The sequence below is a fragment of the Lontra canadensis genome, unplaced genomic scaffold, assembly GCF_010015895.1.
Source record: "Lontra canadensis isolate GAN:19392208 unplaced genomic scaffold, GSC_riverotter_1.0 scaffold90, whole genome shotgun sequence".
Lineage (NCBI taxonomy): Eukaryota > Metazoa > Chordata > Mammalia > Carnivora > Mustelidae > Lontra > Lontra canadensis.
The window spans coordinates 652897-670249 of record NW_022631084.1 but is presented as its reverse complement, the minus strand read 5'-3'; the positions used below and the strand labels follow the sequence as shown (position 1 = coordinate 670249).

The 17353-nt window shown below is 39.0% G+C and overlaps 1 protein-coding gene across 1 annotated transcript; it reads right to left on the bottom strand.

The window, feature by feature from the left end:
- Positions 1–2914: 2914 nt before the first annotated feature.
- On the bottom strand, positions 2915–11900 carry OTOL1 (otolin 1). The gene is made up of 4 exons (XM_032836052.1): positions 11537–11900; positions 7771–7860; positions 4436–4507; positions 2915–3813 (listed from the first exon to the last, which is right to left on the bottom strand). Exons 1-4 carry the CDS (start codon positions 11898–11900, stop codon positions 2915–2917), a joined length of 1425 nt encoding a protein of 474 aa, XP_032691943.1.
- Between the last annotated feature and the right edge of the window lie 5453 nt (positions 11901–17353).

The following is a 17353-nucleotide window of genomic DNA, read 5'->3' as shown; positions in this document are numbered from 1 at the left end:
AAACGCCGTGGGGAAATTCTTCTCCACACCTGTGGCCTAACGTGCATCAAATAAAAAATGACTATCTCCAAATGCCATCAAGGTTAATGGGTTGTACTGCTGCGAAGAAAGGAGATGGACACTGCCTTGGGGTATGGGGAAGGTTTGAGCAATGAATGTGCTTAATTAAGAGAAGTACAACTTAATTTACCAATTTCCTGAGATTATATCTCAGCTGAGCTGAGTTTCCATTTCCTTGTTCTCTTTGTGTTCCAGCTTCTCATTCTTGAGAATTGCCTTGTGCTTGCAACCGCTGTGTACTTAGTGGCTGGAAGTATTAAACAATTCCTCTCTCCCTAAATTTGTAATTTATGCGGGTCCAGACAGAAAATTCTTGATGGATCTAGATTTAGAATATTGTGTTAAGAGATGGCAAAAATGGTAATAGAAGTGATTGCCGTTTGTATTATAAAATTTAAATATTTGCAACACTGTTTACAATACGCATTATGCACAACCCCAATTACAATTTCTGAACCTGATATGTACAATTCATGGTTCATTTCCAGAGCTTCTGGCCAAGTCGAATAAACAAACATTCTCCAAATTGAAATTAACTTTTAAAAATTAATTTTTTAAATACAGTGATTCAACAAAAGTGGTCTAATTTGGTCAAAGTGTCATTAGAACCTGAATTATGTGTAAATCTTGATCATAAAAGCATGCATTTTGCTAAAATTGGGTTCTAAAAATAACACCTGGAGAAAAAAGATATAGTAATTCCTGAACTAACATCTTTCTCTCATTACTCATCCAAATATCACCCACCCATTAATAGAAAAGCCAGACACACACAATAGTAAGGTAGGCATAGTTGATGTTTAACTGTCAGTCATAAAAACTATAGCTTTTTCTTTTACTTTTTCAACATAAAAAATACATTAAAGCAAGAGGATAGAAGATATTTTAAATAAATATATATATTTTTTAATCTTTTTTTTATTTATTTTCAGCATAACAGTATTCATTGTTTTTGTACCACACCCAGTGCTCCATGCAATACGTGCTCTCTCTAATACCCACCGCCTGGTTCCCCCAACCTCCCACCCCTCCACCTCTTCAAACCCTTCAGATTGTTTTTCAGAGTCCATAGTCTCTCATTGTTCACCTCCCCTTCCAATTTCCCCCAACTCCCTTCTCCTAACTCCCCATGTCCTCCATGCTATTTGTTATGCTCCACAATTAAGTGAAACCATATGATAATTGACTCTCTCTGCTTGACTTATTTCACTCAGCATAATCTCTTCCAGTCCCGTCCATGTTGCTACAAAAGTTGGGTATTCATCTTTCTGATGGAGGCATACATAATACTCCACAGTGTATATGGACCACATCTTCCTTATCCATTCGTCCATTGAAGGGCATCTTGGTTCTTTCCACAGTTTGGCAACCGTGGCCATTGCTGCTATAAACATTGGGGTACAGATGGCCCTTCTTTTCACTCCATCTGTATCTTTGGGGTAAATACCCAGTAGTGCAATTGCAGGGTCATAGGGAAGTTCTATTTTTAATTTCTTGAGGAATCTCCACACTGTTCTCCAAAGAGGCTGCACCAATTTTAAATGTACATATAAATCTCAAAAGCGAATCATGTTTTTCAAAGTTTGTCTGCCAGAGCAAGCCCATCACCCACTTGCTTGTCAATTTGACTCATTAAGGCTTGCAAGTCTATGTAACGATATGCCTTCACTGAACCAAGTTCAATTTAGAGTCCATAAACTAGTTTCTTTTTAAAAATGAGGCTGCTAAATTATTATATATTCACAATTATTAAATATTCATATTGCAAGTGAATTCCCAAATTCTCACCTGTTCACTGAATAACCAGAATTAATTATTATGGACATGATAATAATGAAGCCAAAGAATTTACCCAAATTAAATGTCCTTCTATGAAGAAAGGAAGGCTGAAATTTTAGATGAAGAGTGATTTAATTTTACTCTTGTATCTTTGGGGGACATTTAGCTTTCCTAAATACGATAATTTGATGAGTGACTGGATCTTTGCTATGACCAAGCAATATCTTTATCAACTTATAATTTCATCTAATACAGGGTTTGTTTGTTTTTTTTTTAATGGGTAAACCTTTACACCGATTCATTTTAAAGACAGTTTAGCTAGTCTTTAGCATTCTTTCTGTGTATTCTCCCTGAATAAACCTAACACAGGAACAGCTCCATTTTGTTGGAAGGCAATCCTAACAGTTTCTAAACTTTTGAGAGATACCCGCTCATCACGTGTCACTCGTTAGCCTTACGCTCACACAGAAAAGAGTTGCACACATTTATATGAGATATAGAAGATATTTAGTAAGAATACATTTATTAATTACAGATATCAATCATATTTTGTATACAGATATTATCTAAATGGCATGACAAATGCCATTATAATGCTAAATGAAAAAAAAAGCTAGCTATGAAGTTAATAGACATATGCTTTCAAATACATATAAATATATTCTTTTAAAAAGGTGATGTCTTAAGGGGTGCTTGGGTGGCTCAGTCAGTTAAACATCCAACTCTTGATTTCCACTCAGGTCATGATCTCAGGGTCATGAGACCAATTCCCACCCAGGGCTCTGGGCTGAGGATGGAAACTGCTTAAGATTCTTCCTCTCTCCCTCTCCCTCTGCCCCTTCCCCATTCTCCTTCTCTTGCTGTCTAAAAAAAAATTTTTTTTAATTTTTAAGAAAAGGTGATGTCTTAAAATACTCATAGTAATTGACTCTACGTGATACAATTTTTTTTCTTACTTTTTTTGCATTTTTTATAACTATGAAAAAAGTAATAAAAGTTATTCTTTTTAATTGCATTACCTTATGTCGCCTGACTTATTCCACTGAACCCAAACTACAGTGTCCAAGATACAAGTTTATGGTGAAATTCCAGAATTTTCCTCTGGGTACAAAAGGAACCCAGTAAAAATGCTGTCATCCTCAGGGCTGACATATACACCATTCCAATCTTTTGAAACTTCCAACCAGACTTGGTCCCCTGCACTTAATTTCAGGATGATGAGGAGAGAGGCCTGGTCTATTTCATGACCATAGAGTGTTTCTCGGGACTTGAACTGCTTCTTATTCCAGGCCACCAGGCTGATGCGAGCAGGTCGGCCCCTCACAGTGACGTGATAGGAAAAAACATATGCCCCAGGAATACTACAGTTAAATTTGCCAGTGATGGGGCTGTAATTTCCTTGGTCATTATAGAGAACCTTGTCAAACTTGATAGGGATGTTGGGAGGAGGGAAAGGCTTGGATAAGGCAGCACTGAAAGCTGACCGCATAGCTCTGGCCACCTCCCCCTTAGAGCCTTTGAGGCCCCGAGAGCCCTTCTTGCCAATAGATCCCCGGACCCCTTTGCTCCCAAGCTCACCTTTTGGCCCCGTGGGTCCCATAGGACCAGGAGGACCTAACTCTCCCTTTTCTCCTTTAACCCCTGGATCCCCTGGGGCCCCAGGCAGGCCATCTGGGCCGCCTTTACCTTCTGTTCCAGTATCTCCTTTGCTACCTTTTTCTCCTTTCAGACCCTCCTCACCTTTTTCTCCTTTTCCTCCCCTCTCCCCAGACTCTCCACAGTAGCCCTTATCCCCCATCTCGCCCTTCTCCCCCTTGGCCCCAGGCTCTCCATTCAAGCCTGGTGAGCCAACAGCCCCCTGGTCTCCTTTATCTCCTTGGGTACCATTTGCACACATGTCCCCCTTGGAGCCTTTTTGTCCTTTCACTCCCACTGGTCCAATGTTTCCTCTATCCCCTTTAGGACCAAGGCCACCTGAAATAGAAAATTAAAATAATGTATAAGGATCACGTATGCTATGAACAGAACACTACTATCACGGAGCTCACGGAAAAGAAACGAAAACTTGTGACTGGTACTGGAAACCTGGCTCTTGTCCCAGCCATGACTGTGCCATTCAGATCACACTGCTCTCTCACGCAGGGAAGAGTTAATGCCACCAAGAAGCCAGAGCCTACATTTAGATCATATAAATCCAGTTCTATTTTCCTTTTACTTTTAAGACAATAAAGAGTTTAGAACTATAGTGGCCCATTATAGTCCATTACGCTTAGCATTTTGGCCCCAACCAAGAATTCTCCTAAATCTCCATTATATCCCTCCAAACCCAAAGTCTTCCTAGCAAAGAAACTGAAACCCACAAAGATTCAGGGATCTTTTTTCCCAAGGACAGCTAGACTGAGGAAACGAGTTCAGATGCTTATATCTAGTCTCCAAACTACCAGACCAGTACTTGCAATCAGTACACTGAATTATTAGAATAACAGCAATTTCATATTCCATCTTACCTCCTGATAACTTTAAGCGCAAACAGGAAGGAAGTTAGGAGCTATGCTGTGCATGGGACTGTACACGATAGATACAGTTTATGCTCTACCTGGTTCTCCAGGTTTTCCTGGGTATCCTGGAACTCCACTTGTTCCTGGGTCCCCACGTTCTCCCTTTAGTCCTGAAATGATACCAAGATTACCTTTCCTCCAACTATAGTAGCTATGATGTAAGTAACATCCATTTCCCAACCATGTCACATTCTACTGCTTCCCTTACCAAAAGGCATAAAGGGAAAACAACACGGAAAAATAACATATTGAGCATAATTAGAAATAATTTGTTCTAATCAATGGTAAACCATTTAAATGAGGACAGTGCCAATCTCTTCAAACAGAACTCAGCTTTTCCACCCCCCCACACACACAAACATTCCCATACTTCTTGAAATCTCTATTAAACTCATGACATTTTGCCTTGTGTTATTTATGCATATGTTTCTGATTTTCCTCTTACAAATTCTCAATGACACTGAAAATGTCCCCTCCTTTATATTCTCCAAAATCCCTAAAAAGAGTGTCACCACCATATAAGTTTAAACACAGAGCACAACATTCTACAGTTAACTAAAACTAATCACATCAAAAACCCTTCCAGGAAAGTAAATATAAATATAGATAAAAACATAAAGTCTTTGACATAGAGTGTAAGTGAGAAACCAATTTTCACTTTGTTTGGAAAATGTTTCATACACACTTTGGACAAATCATAAAACTGTGAGAATTCATGTTCGAAAAGAAAGCTAAAGATGCAGGTTTTTAGATATTTGCCAGAGTACCACAAAGTGGATTTTCATATTGGGTCTGGCTAAAGACCCATCCTGTTAGATTATAGCTACACTAAATGTATTTTAATTATAAATAATAGTAGTAATAATAATAGCTAACTCTTATTGCGCATTTTCTTTTTACCAGGTAATGTTCCAAGCTCTTAACATGATTTTTAAAAATTTAATCCAGCCTTTTAAATTCAAAATTAATTCTTATTTGATATTAATGCAGCCTCTTGTATAACAGGGAGGTTCATGTAACACAGCACCTGTCATTAATTGGAATATTTTTCACTTACAAAAGTTTATATCATCTTCAAGGTAGAACAGATTTTTTTATAGATTTTATTTATTTATTTGTCATAGAAAGAGAGAGAGACAGACAGACAGAGAGGGCACAAGCAGGGGGAGCAGCAGGCAGAGGAAGAAGCAAACTTCCCACTGAGTAAGGAGCCCGATGTGGGACTCAATCCCAGGACCTTGGGGGTCATGACCTGAGCCAAAGGCAGACCCTTAAACAAACTGAGCCACCTAGGCATCCCGTGCCGATATTTTTATCACCACTTTTTAATCACAGAAAAAAACAACTATGAAAGTTGACAAATTTGCATAGAGTCAAACATGTCTGCATGTAACATTGGTTGGCATCAATTTGTCAACCATGTTATTTATGATATAACTAACTTTTTTCATTTTATTTTTGCTAAGAAAAAGAACTTCAAAGTCAAATTACAAGTCATGAGAAGAGATTCCCCCAGATTTCACAAGACCAACAGAAAAATTTCACCATAAGCTGCTCAGCAGTTTTTTGAGTAGCTAACCTCCTCCCATTACCATTCCACATAAAATTGACAATTTGGAAATTAACCCATAGGCCATCAGGAAACTATCTGGGTTCCTTTGGAGAGAACCCAACTCTGAACAGAAGTGAGGGACCGGTTCTATTCCCCATCCTTGCTAATACTCATATGCCAACCATCACCGCACAGTTGCTCTTGGTTCTCAAGTTCATTTAAGGAATTTAGCTTCTTACACTGGATATACTTAATCAGGTTGTGGCTAACCAGAATTGCAGTCATTCAACTCATTTATTTTTCTAACTTTCAATCTTAACCAAGAGTCCAAGCTAAGTCTGGAAGTAAAAGGAAAGTAAAGTTGCCACTTTATAGAGACTGACTGAATGAATTTCTACTTTTGATCTTTCATCAAAGCATATTCTTAAGAAACTTATCTTGTGGTACTTCCCTGTTTTTTCTTCTACTTCCAGAAGTCTAGCTTCCAAAATGTATGAATCACTGGGGAGTTTCATCACTCATCTTTATTTCACAGGGTTTTCTGCTAACATAATTCAGCCACAAAAGGATTAAATGTTTCTGAGAATGAAAATCGCGTAACTGACAAGTGTGAAGTACCTCTCTCACCTTAGCATCTTTTTTGAGTAATTACTTCACTGAATGTTCTACCAGAAATGAGTTAGACAGTTCCTGAGCCATGTGGAGGGTGATGTATAGATGATATTAGGTCTTTTGACATGTGACATGGAGGCTAAAACATTTAACTTGATGAATAGATGGTATTTCTACAGGCTGGCAGTATTCACTGAGGAATTTCTAAATGTCCCAGTGAATCTGTAACATTCCCTCAACATCTTGAAGCACTTAGAGAACCAGGGATTTCCCAGGGCAGGACACCCTCCTGGCTGATACATCTGCTGAATTAGAGAACTTCTGAGCTGGAAAAGATCTATGAAAGCACACATAACCACAAATCTTCTTTGATAGTAAATAGGGTATAAATAAATATCCAGTCTATTCCCCTTGGTTTCCAGAGAAGGTAAAGTGACTGGTTCAAAGTCATTGATACAAGTTCGATGTCTTTCATTTTAATTCAGTGCTCTTCCCACCATAGGCATTGCCCAGATTTGAGTGAGCCAAAGGCCATGTCCTATTCTCCTTAGCAGAGATGCTACCCACCTAAACAGAATATTCTATAGGATTACCTACTCTAGTTAGTTCTATCTAATACAAAATTAATTTGTCCCATAAGGAAGAGAACACTCAGTAATATGTAAGAAAGGACACTCCCCTCAGAGACTATGTCCTGTGGCTCCCAGTCACTAGGTCAGCTGTGCGGCCAATGAGAGATAGAAAAGATGTGTGAGAGCCTCTGTGTGTACAGGAGGAAGGAAATGGAGAGAAAGTGAGAAATGTTACCAGGAAAGTGTAAAATTTTTCAATGGGTTATTTAGAAAGTTAACATTTTTATATCAAATATAACTTACAACATGCTTTACCAAATTATTACATTTTTTAAAATGGTTCCACCTATGGGACATCTGGGTGGCTCAGCTGGTTAAACGTTTGCCTTTGTCTCAGGTCATGATCCCAGGGTCCTGGGATCCTGCTCAAATGGCAGTCAGCTTCTCCCTCTCCCTCTGCCCCTCCCCCCTGCTCATGCTTTCTCTCTCTCTCTCTCTCTCTCTCAAATAAATAAATAATCTTTTTAAAAAATTATTCCACCTGCAAGAATATGGCATTTACTTAGCAAGTTGCTCTCCTGAAAAATGATGCAGAACACATCTTGAGTTTTGACATGAAATCAATATACTTACTTACCCTTCTCTCCTTTCTGGCCTTTTGGACCTTGGGGTCCGACAACTCCTGGTGGCCCTGGGATCCCCAAATCACCAGCCTCTCCCTTAAGACCTGGAAATGAGATTTAAAAACCATCAGGATTTTTTTTTAAATCTCTTTTGAAATGCATTACTTCTGAAAAAAAAAAATTTAAGCAACCATTTTATTGAGACCAATGACTGTCAGTGTCCTAATAATAAAATATGGGTAAGAATAAACTACTACATAATTCTCAGGACAATATTTTTGCCTGATTTGTAATTTTGTACTACCCGGATAGATAAATTGAGTCCATTAGTACTTGTCACTAGATTCGTGGCAACAATCAAGTGATTCAGGAAAGCAGCACAATATCGAACAACAAGAACAAAATGATTATCTGGCTCTTCACCTGATGTGGACCACACTTTCAAATTGGAAGTAAAACCACAATACCTAGCACTTTTGGTTTTCTCATTAGCTCACTTTTGCAATTCTTCAGGATCTACTGCTGAGACGCCTACACACCAGCTCCTGCCAGCGTCAGCCCTCAACATCCCATCATCCTTTCCCTCATAGAGCTGAGATAAACATTGAAAAACCACCACACAAATAAGTAGAAGTTATCACACTGTAGTTAGTGATGTGAAGGAAAATAGGAAGGCCCTAGTATAGTATAGTAAACCTAATTTATGGGAGCAGAGGAGACATCCCTGAGAAAATGGCAATAAGCTAAGATCCACTGAATAAATTAGGATTTTCTGAGGCAAAAAAAAAAAAAAAAAGTATTTCAGGAAAAACAAGGTGGAAAAGACCACGGAGTTTTTTAGAAACTGAAAGAATAGCAGAGTAGGTAGAGCTAATGATTGGATGAAGGAGGCTAAGAGGGAGGCAAGGGTTAGATGGTGCAGGGCTCAAATGTCACTGGGTGTCCTGTCTCGTCCAGGCAGTGCAGGTCCTGCCACTTACCCCAGCCACACAGGGACCCTGAATCTAGGATAATTACACTTCCTGCACGCCCAGACCTGTTCAAGCCATCGGAATTCTCTCACAACCCCTGACTGGAGTCATTTGTCCAGGTTCATTGGAAGTTAGCCAGAGAGATAAGTGAGCTCAATGAAATTGTACTATTTCATCTTAACTTCCCCCTTAATTTTTGTAACGAAGGCTGATGGAATGGAGAAAATTATATTCAACAGAATTTTTCTTTGAAAAAAACACGTTTGTTTGGGAGAAAGTACTCATAATAGAGGTTAAAGCCAAAGGCAAACTCAAATAACCGAAGGTGGTGATTAGGTTCTGTCTAGAAAAAAAAAGAGAGTAGAGAGGAAAGGAGTGGAGAGGGAACAGGCAGTGTGGACAGAAGCAAGCAAGATGGCCAGTTGCAGTCCACTGCGCAAAGTCTCCCTTCTTCATGAGCCCCAAATACCCATTGTGGTTATACTATTCAAGGAAATGATAAAGGGCAATGGCCAGGTTGCCAACGGAGAGCACACAGAAACTGCATGGGAGGGCACAAGAGGCAGCGAGGCTCCCCCATCCATCTAGGTGACATATACATGTGGGCAAGATGGGTATAAGTACTAAAAGGCTAGACATAATGGGAAGAGCAGGGACTTGATGGTACACAAACCAAATCTGACTCCACGTTCTGCATTTAGAGGCAGTATAACCTCCAGAATTACCTAAAACTCTTTGAAATGTGATTAAATCATCCATTGAAATGTAATAATATTTTTAACAGCTTGTATGAAGATTAGACATGGTAAAAAGTGTTTAAAAGTTCTTGACACATAGTAGGTAACTATAATTACAACTACTAAATGAGAGAAGTTGGAGATAAAATTTCATGTGGAATCTTACCTTTACTAACTATTAGTTATATTTGTACACTTTAAGGCATTTTCATTCAGAAACTATAAAATTAGGCTTGTGACTTTTAAAGTCCACATTTAGTATCCACATTACAGTGGATAATGTAAATGTCATGTGTGCAGTGTGTTTGTGTGTGCGTGTGTGTGTGTGGCCAAGAACTGAAAGATAATGAAGAAAAATTAAAATAGTTGTGTTTGTGTTGGTTTATTTTCATTTTCAAGTTTGATTAATGTCCCTCTTATGCTAGATTTCTAATTTTTTAACAAAATGGTATTTTTGAAACACTTGGAAAAGCTAGAACAAATGTCTATGAATCTCAGAAACAAGACCCTATTGGGCTGACTATTTCCCAAGATAAGAAAAGACTCCTACTAAAACTAACTGGAAAAAGAAACACAGTTTTTTGAGCATTTATCCTATCCCAGGTACCGCACTGAGCCTCTCTTGATGACCCCATGAAGTTGGTTTTATTCTTATCCCATTTTACTACTTTGAAAACTGAAACAGAGGTAATGAAGCTTCCCCAAGGCTGGACCGTGAGAGACAAGACATTCTGAGCTCCTAAACACCACGCTCTGTGCAGAACCAGTCAGACTAAAATATATGAGCACCCCAGGCAGGCAAAGAATTTGGCACATCTCCAAAATATTTGTCCTATGTATTTAAAGGAGAGGCTGAGCTCTGAGAACAGCCCAGCTAATCCACCACTGGGTAAAACCAAAGCTCCTACGTGACAGACCCACGGCCTTAGAAGACAGTTCAGCAGCCAGCTGTGTTCGCTTGACCATGCCTTTGGGGGTCTTCACCTTCCGTGCAGCTCACCAGCCAGAGATGATACTAAAGAGAAATGTGGGTAAATGTAATTTTCTCAGTATCATTGCATTTCCAATAATGTTTCCGCAACCCAGAAATCTCCGTGCCCTGACCACTGCCCAGCAACTGTACCCTTTCATTCCAGCTCTGCATGAATATTGATCACATTTCCCAAAAGGTTCCTGTTAGAAGACAAAATGAATCAAAAGCTTAATGAGAATGCACAATTCCTGATTTTATAATTTGAAGTTCTTCAGGCAAGACACAACAAATATATCTATATGGTCTTTTTCCAGGGGATAGCACATTTGAAATTGACATTTTGAACTCAGTTTTACCTGATTCCTCTGCTATAAGACATGTAAAAGCTGAAATGTATTACAGTAAAATCCACCATGAGCATCACGTGTATATTAAAGGTATCTGGAATTTTGAAACATGTTACCATGATCTTCAATGGAGAAAACTGTGGAACAAGGATACAGTGCTGCCCGGGAATTTCAAAGAAAAGCTAACTGAATTCTGCTTCTTATTCTCCACCTCACAGACATGCCATTTCTAATCGGAACTACAAAAAGCACTCCAGAAACCCATCAGGCAGCGCACACTCTAACCAGACAGCAGAATTTTCACTTACGCTTTTTACATCAGCCATTAATGAAAAGACTACACCGGAAACATGTAATATGAAGAACCACGTGCCAGTGCTGGGCTTGGGAGCCCAGTTTCTGCTCTAACCAGCACTGTCCAATAGAACTTTCTGCAATGATAGAAATTTGTGTATCTGTCTAGCATAATACAGCAGTCATTGGCCCATGCGGCTACTAAGCATTTGAAATGTGGCTAGTACGACTGAGGAACTGAATATTTAATATTAATCTCTATGTTTATTTTTATTCATAGCCACACATGTGGCTTACGGGCAGCACAGCACCCATTTGCAGTTGTCCCCATGTTACTCCTAGGCCTGTCACCATTTGCAGGACAACGTAGAAACCCTCCGGGCAATTCTGCCCCCAATCCACCTCTCAACTCCAAGGATACCCAGGTAACAAATACGGCTTTGGGTATGTTCAATTACCTGGCTTTCCAGTCTCTCCGGGTTCTCCTTTTGGTCCTGGTACAAAGGAACAACAATCACAGCAGTTCAAAAAGATATCAGCCATGTCAAGAGTGAAGTTTTCAAAGGGAAAGAGAGTGGCAGCATCTAAGGCAGACTCTGGAGCTGGAGGGCTGGGGGTTGCTTCTGTCATTTCAGCTGCTTCCATGAAAGGAATTTCCTTTTCTTCTGGAGCTGGGCCACTGGACGGCTTGAGATCCTTCAGCATACCTTTTTCCTCAGATTTCTTCGTAAATTTAGTATGTGGTGTGGTCTTTGCTACCGTGTCCATACCAGCAATCACCAAAATAATTAAAATGGCACAAAGCCAAGAAAACATCCACATATTTGAGCCTGGAAAAAAAGATATAATGGCAATATATGTAACTATTACATGAGATCCCAATGTAATTAAGAAGTGATATAAATATGTAAGAAGGAAATATAAGTTCATATATGAGCTATAAGAATAAACAGTATGATAATATTGAACGATATTTTAATGTATTTTAATGCAAATATATGCTTGAATCACAGGATTCAAAATAAATAAAAATAAATAAAACAGGATATTTTATTTACTTAAAGTATTCATTATAAGGAACATTTTGTTTCAATTCTCTTTTCTGGTTGTTTTCCTAGTGTTACATGTTCTAAAATATTGTTCTCAATCATTCAAATTATCTTGCCAACTAGCAAACATGATCTATAATAAATGCAACATGACTTAATAGCTTATACACCCTGTGGAAAACAAATATGTATAATTTCCTAACTGACCTCACTCAGATTTATAGGAATCAAATACATTTGTATTAGAAGGAGATGAAAAATATTGAGCTGAGTAGTTTATTCCAGCAAACTCAATTATTTCAAGAAAAAAATACTGGTGAAAGAGTCCTTAAATCTACTAGGGCTAATGGTCCTGTTGTGAGAGCAATTTTTTAGAATCTATTGTAATAAATGGAGGGAGAGAGAGAATAAAAAAATCATAAACGTGAATATATGCTATGTCCTTAGATTCTTCACATGTCATTTAACTCTCCAATTCTTTGCTTTATAATTTGAGGAGTTTTTCTGAAAAGTCACATCTATCCTTGTATTACTTTAATGGGGCAAAGAGTGACTATTCTTATTAAGGCTTTTATTAAACAGAGTGATATGACATAAAGTTTCCGATGAAGTAAAATTGTGAAGTTCTTAGTAGTGTGATGCCCAGCAACTCAAAACAGTCCAGAGCCTGCTAACAGATGGCCAGGATTAGAAATACATGCTTTCTGGGGCACCTCGGTGGCTCAGTGGGTTAAAGCCTCTGCCTTCAGCTTCGGTCACGATCCCAGGGTCCTGGGATCAAGCCTTGCATCGGGCTCTCTCTGCTCAGCAGGGAGCCTGCTTCCTCCTCTCTCTCTGCCTGCCTCTCTGCCTATTTGTAATCTCTGTCAGTCAAATGAATAAATAAAATCTTAAAAAAAAAAAAAAGAAATACATGCTTTCTGGTTGGAAAAAGGAGGGGTGTGAGGGTAAAGAGAATGGAAATAAGGACAGTGATAATATCTAGTATTTATAGAGCTCCTACTGTGAGGGGGTGCCTTACATTCATCAATCCAATCAGTTCTCAAAACAGCTCTGCCACGTAGAAGACACACCATTGATCACCTTCACAGATAAGGACACAGGGACCAAGAGGTTAAATGCCTCACTCAAGATCACACAATCAGGAAGTTGTGAATTTAGAACTGAAATCCAGGTCTGTTTAACTTCAAAGCCTCAACCCTTTCCCACAAATCACGTGGCATTTGTAAGAATGAGATTTAAGAACAATAAATCCAAGTATAGAATCAATGGAAGAGCTAGAGAGGAGACAGAATAACTCAGAACAGATGAGAATGGACAATGATAGGATGCTACATTTCAAAAATCTTACAAAAACCCAAAAATGTTAACTTTCCTTCATGTTGTCTTTGCTACCATATTCATCTACTCAACCAGTATTTACTGAATATCAACAACGTCACAAGCACTGAGAAATCAAACATAAGCCATGGTCTCTGCCCTCAGGGAGTGTAGAGTCTACCAGGAAAGATGAAAAACAACAAAAGCAGAGGGGAAAGTATGAAGGGCAAATGATCACACTGCATTTCCCCAAATATAGATCCAACGCCCCTTTCTTCCCCCAGACCCTGCAAGAGTGAGCACATAAACCACGGTTACCAAGCATCTCTAAAAGAAAATAAAAAGAAAGAAAAGAAAAGAATGGACCACTTTCTTAGAGCAATCTCAAAAACTCAAAAGAGAATAAAGACCTAAATGTCAGACCTGAAACCATAAAAATCCTAGAGGAGAACACAGGGAGCAATTTTTTTGACACTGGCCATAGCAACTTCTTTCTAATATGCCTCTTGAGGCAAGGAAAACAAAAGCAAAAATAAACTATTAAGACTACATCAAAATAAAAAGCTTCTGCCTGCTAAAGGAAACAATCAACAAAACTAAAAGGCAACCTACAGAATGGGAGAAGATATTTGCATAATGATATATTTGACAAAGCAGTATACAAAATATACAGTATACAAACACCCCAAAAAAAAACAAATAATCTAGTTAAAAATGGGCAGAAGATTAGAATAGACATTTTTCCAAAGAAAGCATACAGATAGCCAACAGACCAAAGATGTTCAATATCACTCATCATCAGGGAAATGCAAATCAAAACTACAAGAAGATACAACATCACACCTGTCAGAATGGCTAAAATTAACAACACAAGAAACAGCAAGTGCTGGCAAGGTTGTGGAGAAAAGGAAACACTTTTGCACTGTTGGTGGGAATGCAGACTGGTGCAGCCACTCTGGAGAACAGTATGGAGGTTCCTCAAAAAGTTAAGAATGGAACTACCCTAGGATCCAGCAACTGCACTACTAGATATTTACCCAAATGATATAAAAATACCAATTCAAAAGCATACATGCACCCCAATGTTTATAGCAGCATTATCCACAATAGACATATTATGGAAATAGCCCAAGTGTCCACTGATAGATGAATGGATAAAGAAGATGTGAGATAGATGATTGACAGATAGATAAATAGATAAATGAATGATAGACATAGTGGAATATTATTCACTCATTTTTAGTATATGTGCTGCCGAAGCGAGCACGAATATTATTCACTCATAAAAAAGAATGAAATCTTGCCATTTGCAACAACATGGATGGAGGTAAAGAGTATTATGCTGAGCAAATTAAGCTAGTCAGAGGAAGACAAATACCATATGATTTCACTCATGTCAAATTTAAGAAACAAAACAAATAAGCAAAGGGGGAAAAAGAGAGAGAGACCAAGAAAGAGATTCTTAACTATAGAGAACAAACTGCTGGTTACCAGAGGGGAGGTGGGTGGCAGATGGGTGAAATAGGTGGTGGGGATTAAGGAGTGCACTTGTGATGAGCACTGGGTGTTGCATGAAGTGAATCACTGTATTGTACACCTGAAACTAATATACTGTATGTTAACTTACTGGAATTTAAATGAAAGTTTAAAAACTTAGGTATGCAGAAGTTAAGTAGCTTGCCCAAGATCACAGTGTTGATAAGCAATAGAGCTAGGATTAAAATCTAGGCCCATTTGACTCTAAAATCAGCCCACATAACTTTCAGTGTGCCACGCTGCCTGGGGATTAATGTGTGATCATTGAGACTACAGAAGGAAGTAAGTCAAACCCATCTTGGAGCTCAGCTCTAGGCCCTTCAGTTGAAGAAAGTGGCTTCCCACAAAGAAGAAAAAGGAATTTAATGGGAGACATGAAAAAAAAGGTATTATAAGTCTGGTTCTGGCAGTGGAACATATCACTGTGGAGCAAACAAAGTTACAGAGGGAAACAAAGCACATCTAACCGGAAACCAAAGAGCTACAGAAAAAAATGAGCAGAGCAACTAATATAAGGAAGGTGCTCGGTGTTCCTATTTGGGAGTGTAAATGTCCTCATACATGTTTTCCTTGCATTGTGGCTTCCTGCTTCCCACTTTAAATATAGATGTTAAAGGATAATATAGTTGGTACTTTAAGACTATGATGAAGCTTCTCGGGAATCAGAGATGAGGAAAAACATAAAACCCTTTGAAAAACAGCAAAGCAAGAGTCGATAACAAGCTGACAGTGCATATATATAATATCTTTTTAATTGGAATTTTTTCATGTTTATGCAAAAACATAAAAACCTAACCAAAGGAAACTTCCACAGTGAGTTAAGCAAGTAAGGGCTTCAAACCAAATTTTAAGTCACTAAAACAATAAAACGTAGCTCAAATGGGAAGTCTGACATTTAATGCAGGCATAAATCTTAACAGATGGATTAGAAGTAAGATTTAAAAGGAGGTTGAAGTCCCCAATAAACACAAATACAGTAGGCCTTTTTACTCATCCTAAAGATCGCCTGGGCTATCAGCATTTCAAGAGCAGGAAGTTGGGTTTCTTTCTCTCTCTCTCTCTCTCTCTCCCTCTCTTTTTCTGTGTTTTCCATGCCTAGCATAATGTTTGCAAATAATGTGTATCCCATAAATCTCTGTTGAACCAAAATGCAGTAAATGTAGTAAATTGCATTGTATTCTCCAATTTTCTACTCCTCCCCATATTCACACTCTTTGATACATGGAGTTTGCATCATCTCCCACAAAAGAAACGAGGTCTATACTCCAACTCTTGACTTTGAGTTCAGTTATGATAGGACTTTAGCCAGTAGAATGAGGTGGAAGTGACAGGGTGCCATTTCCAAGCCTAGGTGTCAAGAGCCCTTATGTGTTTCCGCTTGCTCTCTTGCACTTTTTGGTCATTGCCATGAGAAGGATGTACACGGCAAAGCTTGCTGGCCACAGAGAAGGATGAGAGACACATGGAGCAGAGCCACCTCAGGTAAGTTGTTTTAGCCAAGCACAATCTGGATAACAGTTCCCATCTGATCCATAAAGACATTATGAGCCCAGGAGAGACAAACTCAGGCCAATCTAGATAACACAGTCCTCATGAATCCCACAGATACATAACAGTTATCTATTGTTGTGCAACTAACTACCTCAAACTCAGTGGCTGAAAATAACCATTTTATCATAGCTCATAATTTCGTGGGTCAGGACTTTGGGCCTGGATCAGCTAGGTGATTCTTCTGCTCCATAAGACATCAACTTAGGATCACGTAGCAATGTTCAGCCAGTGCATGGGCTAGTCTGGAAAGGCTTCACTACAAGTCCAATGCCTTGATAGAAATGGACAAAAACTGGGCTCTTCAACCACCTAGTCTCTCTAGCATGCCAATCTCAAGATTGTCAAGTTTCTTCAGTCATGCCTTAGGGCTTCTAAAGAGAGTATTCCAGGAACATGGAAGTGGTCAATCCATTTAGACTATACCTGAGAAGGGCACAACAACACTATTGTTAAATTCTATTAGTCACAGCAGACACAGAGGCCAGCCAGACTCAAAAGGAAATGCCACAGGCTCTCATTCTCAATGGGAGGAGTTTCAAAACAGTCTCTGGCCATCTTGAATCCACCACAGACACTCAAGCTGTAATTTGTAAGCCATGGAGTTTTGACAAGGTTGGAAGCAAAAACTAATTAATACCAACAGTGCCAGCCTCTGGCTTAACACCATATTTGCTGTCATTGAGACAAACTGACTGAGCAGGCTCCAGGCACACCATTTTATCTTTACCCAGCAGCAGACCTCTCGTGTGCTCCTCTTTCCCATCCATCAGCCCCCACAGTCCTGGAAGCTACACCCATTCCCAGTTCCTAAACAGAAGC

Coding starts and splice junctions, on each gene's coding strand:
- OTOL1 (XM_032836052.1), bottom strand. CDS start 11,900: ATGTGGATGTTTTCTTGGCTTTGTGCCATTTTAATTATTTTGGTGATT. Junction 4,508..7,770: donor AGGCCAGAAAGGAGAGAAGG/GTAAGTAAGTAT, acceptor GTATCATTTCAG/GACTAAAGGGAGAACGTGGG. Junction 3,814..4,435: donor AGGAAAACCTGGAGAACCAG/GTAGAGCATAAA, acceptor TTTCTATTTCAG/GTGGCCTTGGTCCTAAAGGG.